The 21,089-nt window shown below is 35.3% G+C and overlaps 1 protein-coding gene and 1 long non-coding RNA gene across 19 annotated transcripts in view; one reads left to right on the top strand and one right to left on the bottom strand.

Annotated features, from left to right (window-relative positions):
* Window positions 1-691: 691 nt before the first annotated feature.
* On the top strand, window positions 692-4,082 carry LOC306798878. Its single transcript, XR_013773497.1, has 2 exons — window positions 692-980; window positions 1,014-4,082. It is a non-coding gene; the product is annotated as an uncharacterized lncRNA (long non-coding RNA).
* Window positions 1,765-21,089, bottom strand: part of REPS1 (RALBP1 associated Eps domain containing 1) — a 63,037-nt gene continuing 43,712 nt past the window's right edge. For 6 of the 18 annotated variants that reach the window (XM_079299206.1, XM_079299191.1, XM_079299189.1 and 3 more), the window contains exons 10-20: window positions 19,265-19,345; window positions 16,249-16,336; window positions 15,621-15,722; window positions 13,403-13,475; window positions 10,989-11,107; window positions 10,196-10,260; window positions 8,968-9,153; window positions 7,688-7,783; window positions 6,948-7,096; window positions 6,183-6,288; window positions 3,811-5,188 (exon numbers count right to left, since the gene is read on the bottom strand). In XM_079299206.1, the coding sequence (XP_079155332.1) occupies window positions 5,120-5,188; window positions 6,183-6,288; window positions 6,948-7,096; window positions 7,688-7,783; window positions 8,968-9,153; window positions 10,196-10,260; window positions 10,989-11,107; window positions 13,403-13,475; window positions 15,621-15,722; window positions 16,249-16,336; window positions 19,265-19,345 (1,134 nt within the window). In that variant the 3' untranslated portion in view covers window positions 3,811-5,119. Of the gene's footprint in view, window positions 5,189-6,182; window positions 6,289-6,947; window positions 7,097-7,687; window positions 7,784-8,967; window positions 9,154-10,195; window positions 10,261-10,988; window positions 11,108-13,402; window positions 13,476-15,620; window positions 15,723-16,248; window positions 16,337-19,264; window positions 19,346-21,089 lie in introns of all 18 variants that reach the window. The other 12 variants (XM_079299192.1, XM_079299199.1, XM_079299205.1 and 9 more) reach the window with 6 other exon arrangements.

Genomic DNA, 21,089 nt, shown 5'->3' with positions numbered 1-21,089 from the left:
TCTTGAAATACGCTCTTTCCATACCTTGACTAATACAAGCTAATCATGTATTGCTGAAGCTCCTTGCTATACATAAATTTCTTGCTGTGTGTGACATAGCCAGTGGGGATGCTAGGTCTTCAGAAGCCCTTAGGTGAGTGTTCACCGCTGCTATTGTAATGCTTATTCCACTTTCTGCTCCCCAGCTGCCAGGAAAACAATTGATTTTCAATATTATATCAATTTATTTTCTCAATTTATTTTCTGCAACCAGTCCTTCAAATGTTAGTGTTCCTTACTTGCCTTTTGGTTGGATACCAAAAACCACAGGCTCCTTGCAAAAGACAACCCTGATGCAGAGTGCAGTTCCTTACAATGGACGTGTTCCAACCCCATGGACCATCCCCTCCTCTGTCAGTTCAAATGCAGCCTTGCTTGAGCCAAAGAAGTGACAGGACACAAAAGGCACCATTGCAGCTCTAAGGGTTACACCAAGGAGTGTAGGTGCACTGCAGAGTATGATGTATCTCCCAGCTCCTCCACAGACTGGGAAAAAATACAGTCACCTATGGTTCAACAGCAGTATTGCCAAAATGTGGGTTTCCATCAACATTACACTGAAAGTCAGCTTAAATTGCTTTTACTATTGTTAATTTCATAGGCCTCTCACAAACAAGACCAGTCAAAACAACAGAGTAATTCCAGCTGCAAGTATCAAGAAAATATTCTACCAGAGATAAATAGAATTAATGTAGCTTTCTGTAGCCCAGTATGCTGGTGAAGTGTGATAAACAGTACTATGAGTCTTCTTAAAGCTTTGGATTTAAACTGTAAGATCACAAACTTCATACTTCAGTCACAATTCCATTTTTTTAGTATTATAACTAAACAAAGTCTGTTTTGGATAATAATTTAAATGCAAGACATTGAATACCTATATACCAGTAGGCTGGAAAAAAGTACTCTGAAATCACTTTGAAACACACTCAGTGTACAACCAGGTACAACTAGTGTACAATCAGTATACACTTTAGGTATATATAATGTACAATCTACCTTCAAAGCAGAAATTGCATCTTTAAAGCCCATTTTGCCAATTACAATAAATATTACTGAAAGGAAAATTAAACAGGAAAAAAACTTCCCTCCTCCACATCCCCAAACAAAAGCAATTAATTCAAAGACTCCTGTGAAGTTTATATTTTGCTTGTGTACTAACTATCAGGACAACCCTGTATTGTCTCATTTGGCTACTGGTATACAGACATTAACATCTTTCCTGTACAATTCCTAGTTCATTGTTAAGAATATTAAGAGAACATAACATTTAATTTTTTAAATTATTAGATAATAAAGTCCTTGGTTTTCCTGTGCTTTCCTCTAGGCAGCTAAATGATTAGGACATCAATATACATGGCAAGACAAGCATGCTGCATAACCATGCAAATATTCAAAATATACAAATTATTTTTTCATGATCCCCACAGAGTAGGAACTGCAATGTTGTTACTCACTTGGAAGTAATGTGCTTTTGCAACACATTACAATTTCATGAAACTACATTCCACTAGAAACTAAGACTAGAATGAGCTGGGAGTCAGGAGACAATGATTTACTATTTTTTACTGTTTTAGAAAAAGTGATTAAGACTAGGCCACCCATAAAGTGACATTTAGAGACAAACTGCACAGCTGAAACCGGAAGAGTAATTCTCAACTCTGCCCTAAATGTAGAGAAACACAGCACACCCCATCCATAAGGGACAGAGACATGTCACACAAGAAACAATGCTGCAAATTTATTTTCTTTAGTTTTAAGTTTTTATAACCTCAACTTTGTTTATCCCACATAAGACATTTTCAGTAATATGAGATCATCTAGTTCATCACAATTGCAAGGAAAATGAGGTGCATGTGAAGTACAAAAAAAAAAATTGAAAATACTCGCTTACATTGGATAGACTTAGAAAACTGCTCAAAACAAAGTGGCTTTTCAGCTTTTTACCTTTGCATTTTGAAAATCTTCTCTGCAGTCCAAAGACAGGCAATGAATAGAGAAAAAAGCAACTCCAAAGCAGGTGGAATGGATAAAGAGGCACATTATTAGTAGACACAAAAGAAACACAAATCAAGCGAGAAGAGAGACTCTTCCAATGACAAAGTCCAAAGAAAAACATTTTCCAGGTGTTTCAGAAAGGCCTGCTGCTGTCCATCCATCCCATCTGGGTCCATGAATCACACTCCATATTATTTAGTAGTCTACATTTATATTTGCAATAGAGAGAGCACCTCTTTTGTACTGTACATAATTCCTTGCCCCAAAGAGCTTACAATCTAAATTCATAAAAAAGAACGCATCAAGTAGCTAGATCAAGATCAAAGAAATTGAGAAGACAGGGAGATAATTTTATAAGGGATTAAAGTTGGGTTACATTACTGAGTGAGGTAATTTCTGAACATCATTGGCAGTGATGTTCTTAAGACATTAAGTAGTTTTTCAGTTAGAAGATCTTCTGATCATGAAAAACTGGTTTAAAATGTACAGAATGATGTATTAAAAGTAATCCACAAAAATTCTTAAAAATAGGCTTGTTGGCAAGACACAAAAATGTTTAGACTGCTGAAGTTCTTCACTTGAGACTTGTCATTCTACCAGGAAGATACAGATGTTAGAGAAATTCGTATGTACATGTAACATTGAATGTAAAAGACTTTTTACATTTAAGCTTAAAATGTTAAATTCTGATTTAAGAATCCTGTTGCTATAAACATAGGCTCAATACTTAAATATTAATATGAAAATAGTACTATTTAAAAATGTATTTTAAACTTTAAAATAAACTATGGACAAGATACAGTTGGTTCAAAAGATCAACATTCTTTAACTGCAGTGACTCACTTTTCCCACTTTTTTAAAAAGGGAAAAACTTCTTCCCACTCTGTTCCTGCTACTTTAGATATATTTAGTTATAACAGAAGTGATCAATCCATCAACATTAAAGTTTTTTCCTTTACTTTGAGAGAGTAATTTGTTTTTGCTGGGTTTTTCTTCACGTTTCCCTATTCATATATAGTTTTCTCAAGTCAAAGCCTTGCACTTTATATATAATTTATATGTCAGCTTTGTGCCCATTTAGCTATCATGTCTTAATCCCTTTACATGCAAATAGAAACTACCATATTTCATGCAACTATGACATCCTTTCATACCAGAGAATTTTGCTTTGGTTAAATACATAAACCATCTGCAACACTTCCATGACATCTGAAGAAATGCTGGAATACTTATAATAGTAACAATTCACCACAATTATCCAGTCTGTTTATGATAACCAAAAAGAGAAATACTTGTTTTTCATTGTAACAGCATAACCAGTGGTAAATCTGACTTGACCTATCCTTTTGGAATGGAAGCAGATGTTCAGAGAATTTCATTTATGCACAGAAGTGAGACAGTGATGTTAAGGACTGCTAACTGATGATCATTTATCTGGAGTTTTTAAAGGAATTTTCAAGGAAATTAAACCAGATATTAAGTCCAAAGAACTATAAATATATTTGACCCAAGTCAATACTAACATTCAGTTTTTAGAAATCACATTTGTATTAAATTTGTTTATAGGAGGATACAAAAGGAGTATAGCCACAGATTACCAAGAGAACTACTTCTGATCAACAGCTAAAAATGAGGGAAGAAAACGGCCAAAAGATCACGATCAATCACTTCTTGTACATGCCACAGAATTACAAAAAATTACCTGCAAACCTGTAATAAAACCCTCCCCCTTATTTTAATGAATTTAAATTCCCAGGTAAAGATGAATCAACAAAATTAAAATATTGTGCTGTTTTATTGGTGTAAAAATCACACAATTGCTAGTTCTGATTCTGCAGAGATACATCCATGCAGTTAAACATCTATGATCCCACAGCCAGAAGAAGCCATTAAATAGAATATCTGCTGTTAGTCAGCAATTAATGCAAATTTACATATGAGATCAAAATGTGTGTATCGTACAATATACAACAAATCCTAATACAGTACATCAACCTGAAGAGCAAGATACACTCAAGGAACTCTGTTAATAGTGAAGCCTGTCTAAATGCCAGAGAAGTAAGGCCTGGAAACAAGATGACAGAAGGTACCCCAGAATTCCTAAGAGGCAAAACTGTTCATTTTTTGTTTTATTAATTTCTTTTTTTTTTTCTTTTTTTTTTTTTGCTGGGAATTAGAAGTTTATAGAGGTATTGACACATTACTTGACAATACAATTTGTTATAGTGAAGACTGGTGGATGTGATCTGCTATTAAAAGGTAACATGTGAGACATGCAATTACAGGTGGTGCTTAGATAATGTGCAATTAATGTCTGGGACCTACACCCAGCTCTTTTCACAAAAGGGAGAACTAAAGAAGACCTGTTTGATAGGCTACCAATTGTGCCATAAATGTTTCTATGCATGCGGCTGAATGAGGACCATGAATGGATAAAATGTGAACACCTGGAAATCTGTGGTTACATACTCTATAATGAATGCCACAAAAATCACAAAATCCAATCCAGTTGATATGGCAAACAGCCTGCAAGGACTCTCCCAACCTGAGTAAGCTGGGCAATTGCAAAGAGGCAGGCTTTCCAGAATTGTGAACAACTTTCCAATTGTGAAAGGCAGCTTGGGAAGTAACATTGGCTGATGACAGATTAGTAGTTTGTCTCTTTTCTGGCACAATAAAATAAATGCCATAGTGAATGAAGAGTTTATGTGCTTAAAGGTTAAAATTGACCGATTAGCAACCCTCTTCTGCGAAGATGTTTCAACAGGAAAACAAAAATCACAAAAAAATTCCAGTTGGAAATTTTGGCGACAAACTGCAAACTCAAGTCTAACAAAGATCACGGATGCCCACAGAAAAAGATGCGAGAGGCAGTGTCACATTCAAGGAAAAAGTAGTTTGTTTTTTTTTCTCTCTGTACTGAAATTAAAATACTTAAAATACAAAAGTGAACAAATTGACAAAACAGAACCACAACATTTAATGTAGAATAGAGTGCACTGAGCTAGATGCATGGATATTTAAATAGGCCTTGAAACCAATACCCCTTTCAAAATTAGTAAATTCACAGTTAACGGCAGTAGGCTTAGAGGTGAGAGAAGGGTCGAAGTTGTTCCAGTTGGACTTCCAGGGAGATTCTCTCTTCAAGAACATCCTACGAAAGAAAGATTTTTCTACTGACAATCCACAGAGAATGAGTACTGAAAACTTCTTCATGCAATCAAAATCTGCTTTAGTTTGAGAACTAACTTACATTCTAGAGTCTTGGTAACTCCTCCCAGAAAATGAATAGAAGATTGGCTGGCTGGTAATTACTTATCATTAGAAATCAGTACTTTGCTTCAAGGTGATGCCATTTAGTAACCAGATGCAAACCCTACTATAATATTTTCAAATGAAGTCTGAAATGTTAAGGGGGTAAGCTTTCACCTAAATTAAGAGTATTGGAAACTCATAACTTTTTCCCCCAGATTTTCCTCTTATGTGAATTTTATGCACCTTGACACTCATAAACAGTAACAAGCGAAATTCAGGCTTGAGTTTCTAAAATTATATAACTTCAACTGTAGACAATATCTGATTAATTCATGTTTTCATTTAAGATTTAAAAAAAAAATTTATCTTGATACTTAAAATTAGATATCTTAGGTAAGAAAGATGGCAGGTGAAAGACAATTAAGCTGATGCCTACAGATAGCTCCAAAACAATGACAGCTGACCTAGATAACAAATGACTATTGTTGCACTAATAATACTGCATTTGTTTAAAAATATTAATAATTGATAATTTTATTATGATTTCAAGGCTTGCTTTTTCCTTCAGAAGAACACAAACCACTTCAGCTGCTCTTTTCCATACTGCTTTTGAAGTATGTAACTTAGTATTAACAATGTGAGGTAAAATTTTAGTGTAGCTTAAGGCAAATCAATACATTGAAAATTATGCATTGTAGTAGCAAAAGTTTGATCTGCAATTTCACAAAGCTTGTCACAAATAGGTATATTCTATGATCTACAAAAATAGCTAAATATTTCATATCACTATCCTCTACTACATTTATCATTGAATTGCAGAGATGCCTGTTACTGTGCATCACTAACATCTTGCTCTCTGAAGCTCTTCTCTTGCACAAAGCCTAAGGAATTACCTTTAGCTGCTGCTGTAGTTCACTGTTCAATCTGGCCAAAACAGTGTTGGTTTCCTTGTTACGTCTGATTGATGCCTGAATTGCCTTCTTGTCTTTCCCCACTGATCTGAGAATATATTAGAAGTACTGTAATAAGTAATTTGGCTACTTAGCTGAACATCTCACTTACAGCCCCCCTTCTTTAAGTGAACAGAATCCTCTTTTCAAATTTTTTTTTACTTGTAACATTATTAATTTTTCCCACTTCTGGCTTGATTAACCACATTTGTTTGCATGGAAACACAGATACATACCTTTCATATATGCATACATAGTTGGTTTCAGTCAAACAGCATGCAGCATATTTTAAAAACTTGTCATTATCAAATTTCTGAAGGCCCAACAAAGTGAACCACATTCATTCACCTCAAAGTGACTATTACAATAGACTACTTTCATGCTAAGACACACAGACTGCACATTTTGGACTGTTCAGAGCAACCATTTAAAATTAAACACTACATCTCAATACTTCGACCACCTTTGTTCAACATGCTTGCAGAAGTTAAAAAGAGCTCACACTCAAAAATTTAAAGTCTCTTTAAAGCCTTCCAGTAGTAGAGGCTTTGGGATGATCTTCTTTAAAAACCATAAACTTCTTAAATTGTGGAATTAATCTAAATTGAACACACTGAAATTGTTTGCAACTCCTGAAACAGAAAATGTGTATGCTGTTTAAATGTAAACTTTCCAGTAACAGATGTATTTATATACTGCTTGGGTTACCTAGGAATAGATGGCTGTGAAGCAAGAACAGCAGCTATGACACCTGTTTTCTGTGTATGTTCCTCAGCTTCAGGTCTTAGCTCATCTTCTGATTTTAATCTTCTACGAATAGGCTTCGGTGGTGGAGCAAGTGGGGTAGTGCCTTTACCCTGAAGAGGGAAACAGCCTATTAATTATCTGAAATGACATTTTATTTGGATTATAACCTGGAAGCTTGTGTTTCATATTCAGTTACTGAAACAACTGAATTTACAACCCATCAGGTATTTTCTGAAGGACATTTAGCTGCATTCTCATCTGGAAAAAACCTGAAGTACTAAATCTTACCACCTGGAGAAAGGCTAGTAAATTGCTACACACTAACAAAGAACTGTGCAAGCAGAATTGCCACAGTACAACTGAGTACTGTAAACACACAGCAATGCAGAGCACACTTTCCCCCAGTAATTAAACATTTATAACCAAGTAAAAAGCTGCTGCTAATAAAATTCTGCACTAAACATTTGGCATGTCTCTCAAAAATTTGAAAACTTACAAGTATCTTTTCTGTTGTCTCAAGAATAAATCTAATCATTGTCTGCTGCAAAAAATCACCACACATGCCTATTTGAAACACCTACTGGGCCTAAGAAAACTGGGTTCAAGCAGGCGTGTATAAAGCTGCAGCTGAAAATCAAAATAAACATTTAACTTCATATACATCAGACAACTGTGCTTTGCTCCAAGGGTACTTTGCATACCGCACTACTGGGGACATTTGCAGGTGCTTTGTCTTCAACTCTTCCATCTGCTTTGGCAACTCTAAGAGAACTTGCAGAATCAGAGGGCTTTTCCACCTAAAGGAATATAAACTGTATTTAGAAATCTATCTTTTAGCATATACTTCATTTGCAATGAATGGAATAAAAACAGGTATGCTGTGTTCTGATACATGAAAGCAGTTAACACCTAAAATTCTAGTTCAATTCTCATTTAGAAACAAGTCCAATGTCATGAGGCACTGTATAGCACAAAAGAGGCTGTGGCCTGATCACAAACTGCTATAGCTGTTTCTGCTATTACAGTACCACCATTATCTGTCACTGCCAAAGGTTAATCCCTCCAGCGGAACACAATATGACTGTTCCCCATCCACCTCAATGCAAAACAATCAGCAAGCTCAATTTAAGCAGTTTTCAGTGGCCGTTTCAGCTACCATAGCTGGTTTTGCAATGAGGTACATGGGGAGTGCTCATGTCACTGACCTTCCTGAGCAAGTGCAGCAAGACCATGCTGCTGACAGCTGGGAGAACTTCAAAGCACCACAGGGACTTCTGCAGAGGATGCACAAGTGTTCCAGAGAACTTACAATCTGGATAAAAGCTACCAATTATCAAAGGAGAACATGAAGTAGTTTCTGCAATAGCAACTAGCTATGACATTAATACTAAAGCTTCCAAACTTTCAAGTCCTATGTCTGTAGTAGGAAACAAGTTTTGTAAACATCTTTAATGATAGAAAGATGCCAGAGCTTTATTCACTTCAACTGTTTGTCTAATGACTTTGAAGAAAAGCAAATTAATGGATTTTTAGCAGATGTTTACAATACATGACAGTCATCTCCTTTATTAAGGCATATATTTTTAAAGATAAGATTTAAAAATTACCAGCAAATCATTTGGAATGCTGGCAAGAATGAGCAAAGAAAGGTTTTGGCTGTGCCAAGTCTTAATGCACCAACACAATTACGTTTGTGCCCACATATGCTAATAAGCACAAAAATCTTTTAAATTACAATCATGGGCTGAGGCTAAAAGAATTCCTTCTGCCTAGGTGTTTGGCAATTACTAAAGAAGTGCAGCAGTGTGCAATGTAATTACTTTCTAGCAATGGACTGAGAAATCATAAAAAAACCAAAACAGAACAAAAAACCCCAACAAACAACACACCACTGACAGAGAACAGCAAAAACAGGTTTTAACAAAGCCTCCTAAGTGTTGGTGGTATTAAAGCAATTGACAAGATCTTACATCCTACTTACCTGCAAGGCTTCCGAGTGTGTTTCAATTTCATCGTCTTCCTCTTTGTTTACACCTGAAACAGCAAATGCCTCAAACTGGCTGAAGTCTGCAAAATTTGGCTGTTCTGGTATTTGTTGAGGTGAGGTACTGGTATGAGCTATTAGGCCATCAGCATCCACTGAGCGATGCACATGTGGACCTGCGCTCTGCAATAAAATAACAAAAGCATTTAGGGACAGAATGGTTAGGATTATTTGCCTTTTTAGTGGACAAAAATTTATGTCCTATCAGTAGGACAATGTGCATCTCAAGCAAGACATGCATTCAGAAATATTTAAGAGAAAGGAAGTTCAGAGAATTATCCAGAGAATAAGACCCTCCAGGGATGTAATGTAGCACTAGCTAGACTAATTGAACAACAGATATTTCTGCTGTGACAGAGCCACTTGGGCTCTGGGTGCTCAGTACAGACTTTTAGTCTAGTTTCATAGGGAAACATGCTTATATAATCACTGTGTGGAATATGTCTGTCCCTGTATGCTCCCTTCAGATAATTTCTGAATCCTTGTAGATGAGTTCTGAACTACTGACTGACTTAAACTGGTGGTAACTCAGATTCTAACGAGTAGCTGCTGGTGAGAAACAACTGAAAAGCAATTTTATCTGTCACATGCCAGATCTGCACAGCAGTTGAAGGATTCAGCTGGCTGAGACAAAGAAAAAACTTTCTCAAGATGTGCTTTCTACCAAAGCAGCTAACTGGTATTACTTAGACTACAACTGCAAAGATCACGAAGTGTGTGACAAGTGAAGAAGTGGAATCACTCTTTTTTAGGGCAGGCATATTACATAAAGCTCTACCCTGTGCCAGACAAATGGAAGACAAACCCTTATTTTGCAAAACTTTGGAAAATGGCTCTCACAGTCTTCATTATGGCCTATGCACTATATAGGAATAGATAATGAAATGTGAAAGGATAACTTTTCTCTTTTTCCCACAATACAGAGCTCCAGAGCGACTCATTGCTTCTCAATATCTGCCTTAATCCCTACCCATGGTTCCACTAGAAGCACTTTTTATTCAGGAATAAAACAATTGGCTACAGTATAGGTTTTGCCATCATTTACACCCTGGTGCTTTCAAAAATATATCAAGCAATGATACTAATTTTAGAGATATTTAAAAATTCAGTTATATAAAAATAATGCACCGAGTTAGAATATGATTTTTTTTAGAAGTGACATCACCTGTGAAGGCTGTGGTCTTGGAGGCACTGCAGGGGGATAGGCAACAACTCCAGCCTGTTGCTGTCCTGTAAAAGATGCACCACATTTGGCCAAGATTGTTAATTTGTACATTATGATGCTATCAAATTTTCTTCAGCGTCAACATGAAGAAATGCTGCATTTTGCCACACATGAACCTGTCACATTTGGGCTCATAATTGCTATGTCACCTCCTTTCAAACTGACAAACAGACAAAACCAGGATTATTCAGATCATGGATCTTGTAGAGACATGGCCATACTCACATGGTTTTAGTATCTTAAGTCTTTGGGGTTTTTACACTCATAAGCTCTTAGTATTTTCTCATACTTTGAATTTAAAAGTACTGACAAGTTAGAAGTCCAATAAAACTCCTCAACTAGAGCAGCAGAAGTGACCTTTAATCATTTCCTCTGAAGTCAATACTAAATACCCATCTTTAATACATGTGATTCCAAAAAGACTCCCCTTGAAAATTTACTGGTAGATGCAATCCATTCTATATTACCAAATATGGATGTGGGTATACAACCAAAATATTCTTTTCTGACTTTGCTTCCCACATTCATCCAAAAAACTACAATGCCAGAATTCAAAATTTATTTTTCTAGTAGCTACTTAAGTGCAATATAAATTTTAATACAAACAATACAGAAAGAAAGACAACATTTGTAACTTTTTTTATTCAGAAGTGATATTTTAAAAACCAACACTGTCTGCTTCAGGAATACATGTGCTGAAAAATAATATACAGTCAGAACAAAGCATATCTACCTGGGGTAACTGAAAAGGATCTGTTCATATCTAAAGATGACGACCGAGAATGAGAAGCATGAGGCCTTGGAGGGGGTGGTGGTGGTGCAGTGTTATCTGGAGATGTTCCTGAATGTGATCTGCAAAATACATAAGCTTCTGTAGTGATTTTAGGTGGCAACAGAACTAAAAATCAAAAGTTCGTCAAAGTATGCAATTAAAAAACCAAGTTTGATAGAGGCAAAACCTCCTGATTGCCATTGATTTTCAAATTGCCAAATTTGTTTTAAACTTTCAGTATTCTTTGATTTTACAATTGTTTTTATATTTCCATTTACTTAAATATCCCTTATTCAAATTCTTCTTATATTACCACATGCAATTTATCTTTGGGAAATCAACAGCTTGATGCATATCCCAAACAATAAATAATTTTGAAGAATAGAGAATGCTAAATATGGCAATTCCATCCAGGTGGTAGTCACTGTAATTTTTAAGACATAGTCAACAACCCATTTAGGTTAAATGGGGTAAGTTCAAATTCATTAAAGAATAATATTTGGTTTCTATTTGACCTGCCTTTATATATATCGAGCTCAAGAAGTATCTCAGTGTATGAGACAGCAATTTAATTCTCTGCCTGAAATTTTCCAAATTTATACACTTGGCAGAATATTCAGAAATTCTGACTCATTCTTAGATAGGATCACCATCTAGTGGATACCTGTTGCAAATTCATGGAGAAACACATGCAGAAAGGAAAGAAGGATAAATTACCGCACTAAGTGCAATTTAAGTCAGATTTATTGTATACAGAATTTTTGTAAAACTTCCTTTTAAAACGAGTTTGCAGAAACTTCCTAACTAGTCTAATTTGAATAAGACAGATTTTCTGAATCACTGCAATGAATACAGCTGCTTTTTTATTCAACTCACGATGAAATCTTCACTATGACTGACCTCTGCAACATTCTTCTATAATTATCATAAGATACAAACTAGGAGAGGTAAAGGGTACCCAAGTTTCACATGAAACCTGGAATTCCTAAATGTTTAAGTCCAGACAGAAAACTGAGTTATTACAATAATATTATAATATAATAAGTTAGTTACAATTAATATATTCTCTATGGCAATGCTTCTGTAACAGTGTGTAACTCTGCAGCTGATGAAATTAAAATCTAATTATGCTGACTCCTTGGGTCATCCCTCTAGCTAGTAAAGTGAAAAAAACCACAAGCAGAATTAAAAATGGGAGAAAGTGGTTTAAGGAGAATGCCAAAGTATTATTATCTGACACAGCCTTGTCAGTTTTTACTTTTGAAAATAGTAAAAAAAATGTAGTCTTGACTAATGGTAGGATTAAGGACAATGTCATCTCTATACAAAACTACAATTAGCAAAAGAGATGCCAGTGGAAGGAAGTAAAAGAGTAAGTGGAACAACAAATTTCCTGTGTGCATACAGCCACAACTTCCAGGTCATGGACAGAAGCTCCCTGTGCCATAATGTGGGAACTCATCAGAAAGCTTCACTCATCTACACAAGTTCAGCAAGAGAATCTAACCCAAAGCCAGAGAGTAAAAGAACATGTTGAAACCATCATGTTGATAGTGCAAAAACATACATAAAAGCATGACAGAATCACATTTTCCATTAAGTAACAATGGAGGAAAGAATCTTTCAAGTTGCTGTACTGACAGGCAAATGGAAATCTTTCTTTGCTATTGAAGTCACCCTAATTATTTCTGTTTTGAAACTTACCTCTGAAACTGATTGTAAGATGGTTAATGGCATAGCTGGTTTTAATCCTATTCAAGCAGATTTAGTGGGAACAATTAGCACCAGCTAGTACAGCACATTCTCTTATGTGAAATGATGCCGTTGTTGGTTTTGTGCTTGCCTAGCTTTCCCCAATCCCTTAATTTACACTCGGCCTATGACTGCCCTTCATTTTATGTAAGTCCATTATTAAAAGAAATTGACTTACTGCCATGATATTTCTAATTTGTGCCCAATTCTTCTTTTAGGCTACAGTGTCATAAGGTTTTTTTTCCCCAAGAACATATAATAGATATTTTTAAAAATACAAAAGATTGGTTTCAAGTAACAGCATGGTCTCATGCGCTTACATTCCCTTGAGCTTAAACGGAAAATATTCAGATTCCAACTGAAAGTGGAGCTTCACAAGGAACACTTGGCTGGCTAGTCTCAAATTTTTAGACAGCTTCCTTTTTTTAATTTTCACTTGACACACTAACAAAAGCAACATACATTGTTAATTCATTAGACAACCTACTGTTTCCAGATTCCTAAGTGTTAAAGTTAGGAATCTATTTCATCATTTTATAAGCTAGTTGTCAAATAACCAGGAGCTGAGAGCAGGCTCCTTTAAAGACCTTTTACTTGTTTTTTTCAGTTACTACTGTACTGACCGTTGCCGCGTTACAGCATTTCCGATTTGCTCTGGATCTGAAGTGTAAGAGTCCGAACTGCTGTAACCATCTGCTGGGAAAAGAAAGTGCAGTTTCATATTTGCATACCCTAACAGATAGAAGTCACAAATAATTTCAAATATCCAATTTCTTTTGTTAAAGAAAGGTCTATGCCCTTGTATTGATTGCTTCCCCACAGGGTATCATCTGGTCAGGATTCAAAACCCTTGTCTGAATAATCGAAGGATGCAATACAAACCAACTCCACTCACCCAACACCATCAGTTGTTGGTTACTAGTGGCATGTACTGAATAATAAACAACGACAGTAAAGTATTTAAAATAGAAAATCTAAGTTTTATAAACAGCAATTTTTAAACACTTGACATTCCAAAACTTCAACAATCCATTGAAAAAGAGTAAGGGACACCCAAGGGCAAAAAGCAAGGGGTAAGACATGCCTGATTTTAGAAGTGCTGAAGGATTGTCACCAAATTTAGAAACCAGAAAAAGGAAAGGGTATGTACAGTACACAGATCAATGCAGTCGCTTTGCTATTACTGTAACTTCTGTACCTCCAAGGCTAGTGGTCAACCTTGTTTAGACCTAGATATTTTTTATAACTTTCAGCTTTTGATTAAGGAAACCTACAGAAACATGAGATGCTATTAAAGCATCATAGACAGATTCTTAAGGACACCCTTAGCCGTAGAAGCTCTGCAAAGCTTGAGGGATTTTTCCCTCAGAAATTAAGAACCTCACAAAAAAATCACAAGATTTATATGGAATGAATGTAGATAGAAAAACTGATCTCAGGATAATTTATCACAAACAATTATTCTAGAGCACCAAAGTTCAAGGTGCAAGTCAGTGGAGCAAAGGGACTCAGTTGATTTGTTACCAGTGAAGAGGAAACCCTACTCAAAAACATTAATTTTTTTCTGAATTACCTGCTCTCAAAGGATTACTTTAGCCTAGGATACTGAAGTTTTCAAAAGTAGTAAGATTCATCAACCAGGCCTCAGAAATGAGGCACATTCTTATCTATTACATTTTTTATATCTTTCCTCCTTAACACTGCAGGTACTACATAGTGCTTATCTCTTACACTGCAATGTGGTTTGTTTTATTTCTCTATGTTTTTCCTCTGAGAGCAAAACACTTCATCAAAAGATTAAGCTACACTCAGATAAGGAAAAGGGAGCACCAAAAGGCTCTTGAATTTAGATCCAGTATAGAGTAGTAGTTCCACATTAAAAGATGATGTTTGCTCATTCTTTTGCATCAGAAAGCTTCTTAGTAAACACATAACTCTGCTTGAAAAATAAAACTCAGGCATGGTCAGGACACTGGTCAGGATCAAGAGTGCCACTCACATTTGAGAGTTCATAACAAAAGCAAAACACATTGCAAGATGTGAATTCCTCCTGTATTACAAATTCCTCTTGTATTACAAACCAATCAAAACATTTCTGGTCTTAATAATGCAAAGGATTTAAAATAATGAGTTCCTTAAACTTTAATTTTTACTGTAGAAAAGTTCCCAACTTGAAGAAAACAAACAAACAAAAACAAGAATCTCAGAAAGACTCCAGAGATTCATTCAGGCTACACATAATCTTGGACCCCTCTCAATACTAGACAAGTGGACCAATCAAATCAAAATAATGCAACATGCTTTGGATGATGCTGGAAATTGAAAAGGCTATTAGAAGGAAATAAACAGTTGAAAAGCTGTACTAAAAGTGGAAGTAGAAGACTGTTGCATTTTCTTAGTAGCTAACCCGGATGAGAATTGCCTGGAAATTGCAGTCAACACATTTTCACTCTTTAGAAAACATGTTACAGGGTTCTGAGGAAGAATCAAATGCCACTTAGTGTATTCCACTTTATGTACACTGAATTTTTCATTCTAGGATTAAAAGAGAAAACAGGAAAGATGGGAAAAAAATGGAAAAAATTGGAAAAAAGATGGAAAACAGCTGACAAAAATGAACTTTCTTGAGCACATAGGGTAGGAAAACAGTGATATCAATAGAACTTTCTTAATTACTGCTTCTAATATATACTTTATATCAGAAATATTTCTGGTCTCAGGGCAAGTTCGTCTCATTTTAGAGCTGCTACTATCTAGCCAGTTTTCATTCACTGAGGTATATATCAGATCTACATTTTGTGTAATGTAAGAAATGAGACCAGAAAGCACTTTGATACTTACTAACAGTATTTCCAGCTGTAAATTTTACAGATGAACTCATTTTATTTTCTTCTGGCAGATCTGATGGTTTCACAAGAAGTGGACTAGTAGGGTTAGCATGATCTAGATGGAAAAACAAATCTAGATAAATTACCTTATTCCAACTAGCCTTTATTTCTGGCACCAAAGCTTTACACTGGTTTTCTGCCCTTTTCTAAGTGCTGCACTCAAGAATAAAATTGGTGTATTTTAATGCAGAAATAACACTATTACAGTATTATGCAGTATTTCTGACCACAGAAGAACAAGCTTTATGAATACAGGTTATGATCTTCATGTTCAGTTTCCTTCAGTATTTAATGAGGAAACCCAGACATTCAGCTGCAGGTCCAAATCCAATCTTCATCATGATGCTTCTGAACTACTCTCCAAGAAACTCTGTGCTAGAGATAGCAAAATCCTCACTGTAGCAAATGGCCAGTTCAAGCTCTGCACTTATCTGAACAGCAATTCTTAACTCAGTTATGATGCTTGTTACAACTTCAGATTTATTCATCCTTGGTGAAGAAAAAAAGTAAGTATGTTCAAGGAAGTAAAGCCAACTCTAACTGTATAAATCTTCCCAAATTAGCAAGATAAAATATCCTACCACTTCCAGTTCTTTTAAGCTCCATTTCCTGCATGTGAATTTTGCTTGGAGTCATTCTTATAGGAACTGGGTGCACAATTGCTGTGTCCTGTGGAAGAGATCACAGTTATGTTAACCTAGTTAAATCACTCTTAAAAGTCTGACACTATGTGCAATGTCAATTCTAAACAAAATTTCATAGATATAGTTTATTTGCACAGTCCCAAGGAACTGAATATACCCAGAAAACCAAAGCTCTCTAAGCTGTAGTTTCTGTAATGTTAACTTAGCTAAAAGGGCACTAGAATATGTTTCTATAGATAACTGCAAGTAGGACCTGAATTTTACCAATTTTCCACCATTTCTGGCACATCAGACATCTGGTACTTTGAGCATATCTTAAAAAAAAAAAAATTACAATTTAAACCCTGACTCCTCAGCTTTACTTATAATGCCTCAGAAAATAACAGCCTCTCTAAATAGTATGAGTAATGCTCAATGACATAGGTGCTTTGTAGTAACTTCAGATATTTTCTGGAGTCTATAAAATAGCAAAAATCTTCTAAACTTCAGTATAATACGCCCTATGGAATATACCTCTAGGCAGGCATTGGCCTTAGCCATTAGTTGTTCCAACAAAGGGCTCCATTTAAAGTTCTTTATAGACAACCCTTTTCATTTGGTTTGAAGACTGACTGCACAAAGCTTAAAAAAATAATCTCCAAACTCAGAAGCAACCTAAAAATATGGACATGGCTGTCTGAGGTTTTTTAACTGTCATCCATATTCAGAATATACAAATGGATAGGCCAATGACAGTACACCCCCAGATTATATTACATTCTATCCTAGAAATAACAAGAAGTTTCAAAAATACCTTTGTATCAGAAATTTAATCTGTTCTGACTACTCAAGTAGGTCAATTTCACTAGGTGCAATACATCTACATTGGTATTTTCTGAAATTATTTCAATGACCTTCACTACCTTTGTTGCAAGCAAAACCATTTTCACAGCTCAAACACTCTTGCTGCAGGAAGCTTTTAGGAATAGCTATGACTTAAAAATATACTGCTTTTTCTTCCTGCTGTAGTGAGATTATCATGCAAAGATCACTTTTACTGTGTCTGCTTCAGACCTCTGCTGTATCTAATGTGCAGTTGTACAGAAGTCATGCCTCAAATAGTTAAATGGATTTTATATAATGCATTAATTTACATCATTAACCTAATTTCACATAAAACAACATGTTACCAACTTGGACTTACAAAAAGGATATTATGCTCCCATACTAAGGGATAGATGTACGGTTTTACTCTTTCCATTTATGTTTTACCTCCAAAGCAGCTGCTTTTCCAACTAAAAAAGAACTGGCCTGTGAATTTACTCTTTAGATAGTTATTAACAACTGCTCAAGAAAGCTGATTTTCCTTCCTCTGAGGAACCAGTTGTTCCACAAATCATTCATATGCATCACTACTGAAACTGCTAAACCAAAAAGTCTGCCTTCAGCTAACTGAAAACTCGTCATCATTTGTTCTTATTTTAATATGGAAAACAAAAACCCTAACCCCAAAGTCTGTTGCCTTAGCAAGTATCAAAGATGCTTACTATTCTTTTCTAAACTTCAAGCACTTCAAACAAAGGAGTCAAGAATGTGATCAGCCATAAAAAAAATTTTGCATTCCCAGTGAATTTCTCTTTATACATAGACACAAACATATACTCTATGTAATAGAGTTTTTCATGTACCATCACTTTTTAGACTATCAACATATAAAAAAATTCAAACATTTCTGTCATTTGCTAATTATGTGTGAAAATAAATTACTATCTTATTGCAGAAACAAGACAGTGATAGCTCTCTACTGTCAAGCAATTATATACAGCAAGTAACAATGATAAACTCCTTTACACCATGTTTACCTCATTAAAACATAAAAATACAGTGTATTTAAAACAAAAACAATCTCAGATGAAAGTGGACTGGTTTTTGCCTTAAGTAGGACATTTTCACTTGTTTTGAATGTTTATTAAAGGTTAATTCTCTGCATGGGGAACAGTGCAGATTGAATTCCAGCTGTCAGCATATAGAAATGCTATTTCTACATGAACATCAGTGTTAACAATGAGACTGGAGTGCTGATGTATTGAAAATCTCTAAATATTTATGTATTATATATTTTCAGATGTGAAGGTTTAATACTAAAATCAGTTAAATATTTATTATGTGCACCTATTATATTTTATTACACAATCAAATGGACACCAACACCAACACATAATTAATTAAATCAAAATGGACACTTGGTGCTAATTAAGGCTGTAAAAAAAGCAGGATGAAAGCAGCAGCTAAATACTGCATTTCTAATGCATTTCAGAACTGCTTTAATGTCACATGCTGTAAAGCTTAAAACCAGCAGAACTTGAAACACTGTAGTGTATTTCTGGCTCCCAAACTTGGCAAGGTATTTAACTACATAATCCTTCAGAGCACTCCTCACAGAGTAAAGCCTTAGAACACCACAGGTTTAGCTGGAGAGATATTAAAAGCCTTATTAATAAATAAGTTGGTAAAAACATTTGGAATATGAAATACCACACCCATTAAAGCCCAGCAGTTTTTTTTCACAGAAGCTGGCACTGTTTTTGTACAAATCAGGCTCTGCAACTCAAAAAAAAACCAAAGCAACGTCGAAGACAAAATTTTCAACAGAACTTGCTTATCATAGGGAGTGGCCCTTGCATCAACTTAGACATTTTTTCCAAACATTACGTTTAAATGCTTTGCACATGACAGATTTTGACAGAAGTGTTGCATTAGCTCAAAATCAACAGGAAAAAGGAATTCTTTGCAATCAGAGATTAAACATGAGCAGTACTAGAAAATTTATATTCTGAAAATAAGCAAACAAGCTATTTGCCACCATTCCCCAAAAAGCAGATAATGGAATCATGCAAAATAGCTAAATACAATGAATGGAAATTCAGTGTTAATAAAATTAATTTCAAACAAGCAAGCTAAGTGATTGACTTACAGGATCAGCTGGTGCAATGTTAGAATCAAATTGGGTCAGAGTTTGTGAGCTTGAAGAGCGTTCGCTAAATGTCTCCCACTGCTGAACAGACAGAGGAGAGAAGTCAGCATGATGAGAAGATGGGAGTAAAAGATCACTGAGGAGATTTAGCATAGTAGTTCAGAGGTTGCACTGGAAAGAACTATATTTGCACAGGAGAGTACTGCACTTGGGAAGTACACTAATATATATTAAATATTTCTATTTTAGTCTGAGATTGTTGTGGAACCAAGTCTGTTATCTGTAAATATTAATCTTTATATTCATATTTTATAATGAAGATACAGGTGCACTGGTAACCCAGAAGTACCTTCAGAGTTCACGCTTGCCAAAGAACATCATATAAGTAAAAGAATTGGTTAAGCCATTCATATAATTTCACGATAAAAATCGGAGACACACTGTGCGCATTTGTACAGAACAGAAAGGTTCCTCAGCTTTGTAGCTGCCAAGTTTCAAACCTGTTTAAGTAAATGCTGATTTTCTCATAAAATCCCAGACAAATAAACACTGTGCAGAGTACTCCAATCACACAACTTTAGCTTGCCAGTGCAACCCCCGAGAAGTGATTCTACGCTGTAAAAGAGCATTTTCACAAGTCTAAATCACTGACAAAGCAAAGAATTAAATTCAAACATATTGTTGATTGCTAAAAGCAAATGAATCAATCTCTGAACAATTTTATAAGATATGGGCATGCTGTATCAACACATGGCTGTGAAGAAACCTATCAAGAATGCAAACTGAGTCAAGTTACAGCCACAACTGGATATAGAAAGCATGGAAGTACAAAAAATTAGTCTGTGATCTGGAAACCAGATTAAAAAAAAAAAATCACAAGAAGAATGCTAAACTTATTATATTTTGGTAAAATAACATGTAAATATTAAGCAAGTTTCAAACACTACAAATACAAGCCTGAAAAATCAAAAATACATTTTTAGTCCTCGGAAAATTGGACAAAAATTATGTTTGTTATAGTTGTGGAACTCAGAATATTCTGTGTGTGATATTCTTGTCCCATCTCTATATGTAAATCAATCTAATGAGCCCAGAAGACATAGGACAAACTATGTGATGTTAGTCAACCTAATCTTGTGTTCTCCTCTACATCAAACTATATTCAGTGAACAGCCTGTGTGTGAACCAAATCTAAAACAGTTATTTCAGAGATAACTTCTTAAGGAAATTCCTAAATAATTGTTCACAATCGATGAAATGAAATTCAGAAAAGTCTTATCTCCTCATTTCAAACTTTAAATGAGGGGAAGCATTATGGAACTCTACTTGTACAGGGGTGGGTATATTTTCTTGTTGCTTTGCAGTGGTTTTCTGTTGGTTTGAGGGGTTTGTTTGTATTTGTTTTTAACACAGAAAACTACCCTCTTCATGGACAGAATCAAACAAAACCCTTTTAGTAAGGATTCTCAACTGCTCTGTCCCTGTTTAACAGTATTAAACAGGTCACCTCTGTGTCACTCCACCCCATCACGAAGACGCAGCATTGCAAGTAGTTTGGACCTATACAAACTTGTTAGTGAGCCAGTTTTTTACTGAAGTCAGAAATTTAAATGCCAAGTTCTGCCAGCCTTTCTACTGATTTGGCCTCTTGCATTTGCACAGCTGCTCATTTTCATGAAACATATTAATATTATTTTAGGTCTATCTTTTTTAACTTGATTTGGCCAGTGGCTTCCCAGTTACTAGTAAGACTGGCAAACCGACCATTTCATTAAAGAAATATTGTTAATTTTTCCAAAACTTCCATAGGGCACACCGCACTTAT

Source organism: Erithacus rubecula (assembly GCF_903797595.1).
Source record: "Erithacus rubecula genome assembly, chromosome: 2".
Classification (NCBI taxonomy): domain Eukaryota; kingdom Metazoa; phylum Chordata; class Aves; order Passeriformes; family Muscicapidae; genus Erithacus; species Erithacus rubecula.
The sequence above is the reverse complement of the archived record's forward strand: the minus strand, read 5'-3'. Positions and strand labels throughout refer to the sequence as shown.